General features: G+C 46.2%; 1 protein-coding gene across 2 annotated transcripts in view; it reads right to left on the reverse strand.

Moving 5' to 3' along the window:
• LOC103764104 (E3 ubiquitin-protein ligase RNF103) overlaps nt 1-5,757 on the reverse strand; it is a 32,401-nt gene extending 26,644 nt beyond the window's left edge. Inside the window, exons 1-2 of one of the 2 annotated variants that reach the window (XM_018086549.2) lie at nt 5,437-5,686; nt 3,154-3,293 (exon numbers count right to left, since the gene is read on the reverse strand). In XM_018086549.2, coding sequence (XP_017942038.1) covers nt 3,154-3,293; nt 5,437-5,662 — 366 coding nt within the window. In that variant the 5' untranslated portion in view covers nt 5,663-5,686. Of the gene's footprint in view, nt 1-3,153; nt 3,294-5,436 lie in introns of both variants that reach the window. The other variant, XM_018086546.2, reaches the window with a different exon arrangement.
• Between the last annotated feature and the right edge of the window lie 243 nt (nt 5,758-6,000).

The following is a 6,000-nucleotide window of genomic DNA, read 5'->3' on the forward strand; positions in this document are numbered from 1 at the left end:
TAACACCAATTCACAGGCAGCATGAGAACTATTACATTCCAGCTGATGGTATTCTGCACCCATGGCTGGATGTGAAGCCTCTCAAGAAGGAAACTGAAAGCTAAAAATCAGGTATCCTGTGGTAAATGATCCTGAAGGTCTATTGGAAAAGACAGAAATACTGAATGATGTATTTTGAAATGAATAGAGTGTTTCTACTTCATTTCCTTTTAGCAAGAACAGCTAATCACCTGGCAAAATCCAAAAGGCAAATATAGCAATTGCAAGCAAAAGAAAGAACGAACAGACCACCACCACCAAAGTGTTGTAGGCACATCCCTTGCACTGTGACTACACCACCTGAACTAGGAGCTGAGATGCAGAATAGCCTGCAGCATTTTACATCCATAATAATGGTCTTTTCACTTCTACTAGACACAATCAAAATGTTTGTTCCCGTAATTCAATGCCAAGAAGAAAGTTCCCTTTACTTCTCTCTACCACTACGTTACAGTAGGGACTTTTAAAATAAAAATATACATTAACTTAGATTTTAACTTCATTCAAAGAGGATTTTTATTTGCAGCTCACTTACTGCAGGTTTTTAAAAAGTCACAATGGCTATGATACTGTTGGATGTTACAGGTTTCTAGAGACTAACGAGAGAGCATGAGCCATACCAGAGTCTGGAAAAGTAAGAACACTCCGTGTTACTCCTCTACCAACAAGAGAAGCAGCTCCACAAACTACCACTCACCCTCCCTGCCAGCCAGAGCAGTGCACAGCAGCAGCTGGCAAGCAAGAAGAACGGCATAAAGGGAAAGGTGATGAGATCATGAGCTAATAGGAGAAAGAACATGCTGCTGTCTGTGGCTCTACGGAAGCGCCACACAGGAGCTGTGAACAGCTACACTGGTAAACAAATTACCACTGAACAGGGATGCTTTGCATGTGGATTTCCAGAAAATAAAGAAACAAACCCACAAACACTGATTCCTTGTGTACTGACTTGGACTTTCTTCAAGGAATTCATCTCGCTGACTCTGGATGACAAATTCACATCTCAATTTGTGTCAAACACATCAAGAAGTAGAAATTGTTTCCTCTTTTCCCTTTGATTCTCTGCAGACAGTGACGGCTATCACACTGCCAGCCTGTGCCACACCAGACATTTCATTTACAAAATAAAAATCATCTTCAGAGTCCCAGTCTTCCCATACAGAGTTATGAAGTGTTCAAAACCAACTCAACCAACAGCCACTGCGCCAGCTGAGCCAGAACTGCTCCTCTCCTTCTGCTCCTGAAAAGGATCTGGAGATCCCTTCTGCTTCCCAGTCAGTAGCAACAAAGCAGGGGAATCTCTGACCTTGCCTGTGCTCCCAAGCCCATCCACGAGACATCCTCACTCTCCACTGTTCCCTGCCTAAATCATCGAGCTGGTTAATTAGCTGTGAACTTTCCACAGGATGCCTAACGGTAAAGGAGGATGGGCAAGGGTTAGAACAGGGAAGAGATGGTAAAAACTGGCTCTGCAGGGACAAGGCCTAAGAAAAAACAAGGAAAAACCTGTGGAAGGACATGAAGAAACCCAGCACAGGAGTTACAGTGGGGAATGGAGCAAATGAAAACTCAGAAGTGATGAAAACTCGAGAAGCAAGAATGAAAAATAGGAATTTGACATGTCTTGTGGTTTTTATTGTAGAGAAACAGACAAATAGCGTTCAGTAAATTATTCAGTAAATTCCACTAATTTTTTTTCCACAGCTATTGTGACCAACTGAATAGCTGTGCAAATATTCCCAGAATGATGACAACATTCATCACACTAGAGATATCAAAGCACAGCCTATCTGATCTGCTATTAGGAAGCCAGTGGAAAATATATTACAAGTAAAATTCTGCAAGCAACAGACAACAGAGAACTACCATATTTTACTCTTTTGAGCTGCATGGGGAGAAGGGAAGGTTTTTCATAGCATATTCATGCTTGTACTTATCAACTAGCTTGGAGACATGTAAACTTCCTTTCAGCACTCTGCTTCAAGAATGCTCTTCTGCATGATTTAAACCTCAAGCTTGGATTCAATAAACTGCAAATACATCTTTTCCAAAACACAACTGCCATTTCTAGTCTGAAGGTAATCTGTTCTCTCACTGTCTATTTGGGGGTGAGATGTGATGTGGTGACAGTGCAGGTCTAATAAATGGATTATCAAGATTTAATGACTTCCTGTTACATAGAAAACATGAAGCGAGACCAGAAAAACCAGGTGGGAGCTATCAACTGAACAATTAATTGCCTGGTGGGGAATTCTGATTGCCTGATGTGACTGTTAGCAGGAAACTTATGCCTTAAAAAAAAAAAAAACAACCTCTTACTAACAGAAAAGTTGACGCAGAAAATAATTCTACGTTTTGGTCTGGTTTACTTATGTTCTCAGGAGTGATGATGAATTGTTTCAGAATCCAATCTGAAAAAGTCTTTCTTTCTTTTACTAATTGATCTCTTATTCTCATGCAGCCCTGGGGGAGCACACTCCATAACTGGTGGGCCCAACAGGTTTGGGAGAAGGTTAACTTTAAGCCCCAAGAGTGTGTTGTAGAAGCAGCCTGCTAAGCCTGGGAAGCAGCACACTGAGCTCTTGCCTTTGTGAAAAGCCAACAGAGATTTTACAAGTGCTCTAAGCCACTTAGATAAACAGAAACTTAAATCGGTTGGGTCTGAGCCTGTAAGGCAGCCAAAAGGAAGAGCAGCACCAGAAGCACCTCTCCTGTGCCAGCTGGGAGCATCTGTGCTAATGCACCTACTTCACATCACACAGGCTCTCAGAATACCAGGGCCAAGGACTTGCATACTCTGTGTACTTAAGTGTGTGCTGCTTTGCTTGTTTTCTGGTTCTAAAGTGCCTGCTTTTCAAAAAGCAATCCACAGAATAACAGGTTTTATTTTTCTTCCTGATTGTATAGGAATTCTGGCACTTCCAGCCTCTCCTGCGTTTTTTTTTTTAACAGATTTATTCCTCTATTCCTTATCTCCCGGATATAATTTATCTTTGTCACCAGATCTCTCTGTTATATATTTTTACAGCTAGTTAACTACCCTCATAAACTCCTCCTTTGAAACACATTTGGAGTGTGATAAATATATAAAAAGGAACGATTGAATTTCTATACCTGTACCAGCCAGATCCCATCTTTTGTGTCTTCTACAAGCTCATAGAAGTGCATTTCACCACTAAAGTTTGTACTGGAAACCGATTCAGAGGCCTCTTCCTCCTTGAGAGCTGAATAAAGCTCTCCTTCCATGAGGTCTCCTGAAAAAGAGACAATTGGAGAAATTCAGTTAAAATGGCACTCGAGAAAGATCACTTTATAAATTCTAGTAACAGTTTAACTAACTGTATTTGCGTGGTTGCTCAGAGAGCCTTTTCAGTGCAAAGGTAGCTAAACTTTAAAGTTATTATAATTCCATCTCTAGTGATATGACTATGAACAACCTGACTTCATCTGTCAGACCACAGAAGACATGAATGCTCTGCTTCTGATTACACAGAGGTACCACACATGCAACTGAGCACACAAAGGAATAGAAGAACATTTTCTAAGCCTTGTTCTCTGCACATAACAACGTTCAGTGGCTGAGAGCAATTCAGTTTGATGCATCTTTGCTTTCGTTTCACTGGATAGCAGTTTTGCAGCAAGCTACACTGATAGTTCAGACTTCCAAAATTTTAATCAATAATTTTGTACCAAAACTCAGTGTTGCTCATCCTATTGCAATTAAGAATCTCAGGCAGAATAATTTAGCTGTTGGCTTCTGTTTGCACAGTTGGGAAAAGTTCCCATGAACTCCAATTGCAGCGACCTAAAGAGCTCACAGTAAAATTATCCGATAATGTTTCCTTCATAATCTCATTTCCTTCTCATGTCTCGTTTCACAATCATTACAAACGCTGTTAATGACAACCAGCATTCTAGTAACTAACCTATTAAGCTTTAAGAAATGAAGTCTCGTCCAAAAATGCTGTTTCTTTCAAAATATAAAAATAAGTGTAACAGCTGAAACCCTTGAGGGGCTTCCAAAAGAGGAAAGGAAAAAAAAAAAAAAAACACGGAAAAATGCTGCAAAGCCTGCTGGTATGAGAAGTGTTTCCATGACATTTGAAGAAGTTGGTTAATACAATTTATTTGGAGTTAAACACTTCCCTGCAGCATATGCAACCCAAACATCATGACATCATGAAAGTACCTGACAGCCAAGGAGTGAAAGGGATTGGAAACACCTACCGCTTTTTTTTACTTTTGCTTTTTACTGTTGTAGCAGCAAAGCTAGTAAACAACATAAAAACATAAATAAACAATGAACAATAACAGCAAATTGGACTTAAATGCCCAGGATTAATATCAATTATTTAAACTAGCATTTTTAAAGTTAAATGGAACTCACTGTTATCCATCCAAATCCTTCTCCCTTTCTGTCCAGACATTAAGAGACCCTCACTGCCTATCCTGATTGCTGGGATTTCTCTCTCTTCTGGATCAGCAGCCCTTCGATCATTGATTTAAAAGCAGCTACTCACATTTTCCTGCTTGGCTGGCACTACAGCTATTACATCAGCCCCATCTCCCAGTCCTCGGGGCCAGCTCCCCCCTGCTCCAGGCAGCACCCTTACTTTCAGGACACTTCTGCCATTCCTTGCATCTCCACTGCTCTTCACCCTCCGCTGTTCATCACTCCCCCCAGAAGTCCACCTCCTTCACCTGGTTTTCCCTTCTTCCCGAAACGCCTCCCTGCTTTTTTTTTTCCAGGCTATTTTTTATATGCAAGATCTAGTTCTGCTCCCCCTGTATAAAAACACCTCATCCCTGGGTACCCAACCCTTCTGCTCCTCATCTATGAAACCACCGCTTTCCTCGGGGCCCATCTTGACAGCCGTACCTGTAATAACCCCGGGAAGCGGGCAGGAATACAGGGAAGGGACCTGGCCCCAGCTGTAAACAGTGATCCACTGCAGCTATTGGGGTTCTTTCCTCTGTTTTTCACGGCAGGCGACATTCGCTCCCATCTGTGCCACCCTGGGTGACCCGACCGCCCGCAGCGGAACCCGAAGGGAAGGGAAGGGAAGGGAAGGGAAGGGAAGGGAAGGGAAGGGAAGGGAAGGGAAGGGAAGGAAAAGGGAAGGGCCACTGCTGGTGCCCGTCCGCGGCAAGGCCTTTCCCTCGGGCGCTCAGCCTGCCCGGGCTCAAACAACGCCGCCGGGGTCTGGACCGTCCCCCCGAGCTCCCCGGCCTCCCTCACTAAATCCCCGAGCTGGGGGGGTCCAGCCGCTCCCCCACACCCGCCCTGCGAAGGGAAAGCAGCGCCCGGGTCTCCATCCCAAGGGCGCCCGAGCCCCGCGGGGTGGCCGGGGACCGACCTCCGTCCGTCCCTCCGGGTCACGGGGGAGCCCCGCGTACCTGACTTCTCCACCAGCTCCCGCACATCCTTCTTCTCGGGCAGCCCCGAGTGCCCCAGACCGCGGCACTCCAGGATGGTCCGCAGCTTCCTGAAGCTCAGCGCCACCGGGTCCACCAGCTGCGTGGCGAGGAAGCCGCTCTCGTACCACGCCACGGCCTCGAACACCCGGGCGAGCACGAAGAGCGCCAGGAAGTAGAGCAGCAAACAGCACAGCTTCACCCACATCTTCCCGGGAGCGCCGAGCCGGAGGCCGGGCCGGGCAGGGAGGGAGGGAGGGGAGCGGGGGCTGTCAGGGGAGCGGGGGCCCAGGCCCCCCCCCTCAGCCCGCGCGCTTGCGCTGTCCCCCCGCCGGCGGAGCCGCGGAGACATAACAATGACGTGAGCGGCCGGCACCCGCCCCCTTCCCTCTTCCCCTTTCCCCTTTTTCCCCCCTCCCTTCTTCTTCTTCTTCCCTTTTCCCCTTCCCCTTCCTCCCCCCCGCCGTGATTCAGCACCGCGGCGCGACCCCGCATCGCCGCGCTCGGGGGGCGGCAGCGTCCCTGCCCCCCGCGGCAACTTTGGAC

The sequence above is a fragment of the Manacus vitellinus genome, unplaced genomic scaffold (assembly GCF_001715985.3).
Source record: "Manacus vitellinus isolate BGI_N305 unplaced genomic scaffold, ASM171598v3 scaffold_98_pilon, whole genome shotgun sequence".
NCBI classification, from domain to species: Eukaryota; Metazoa; Chordata; class Aves; order Passeriformes; family Pipridae; genus Manacus; species Manacus vitellinus.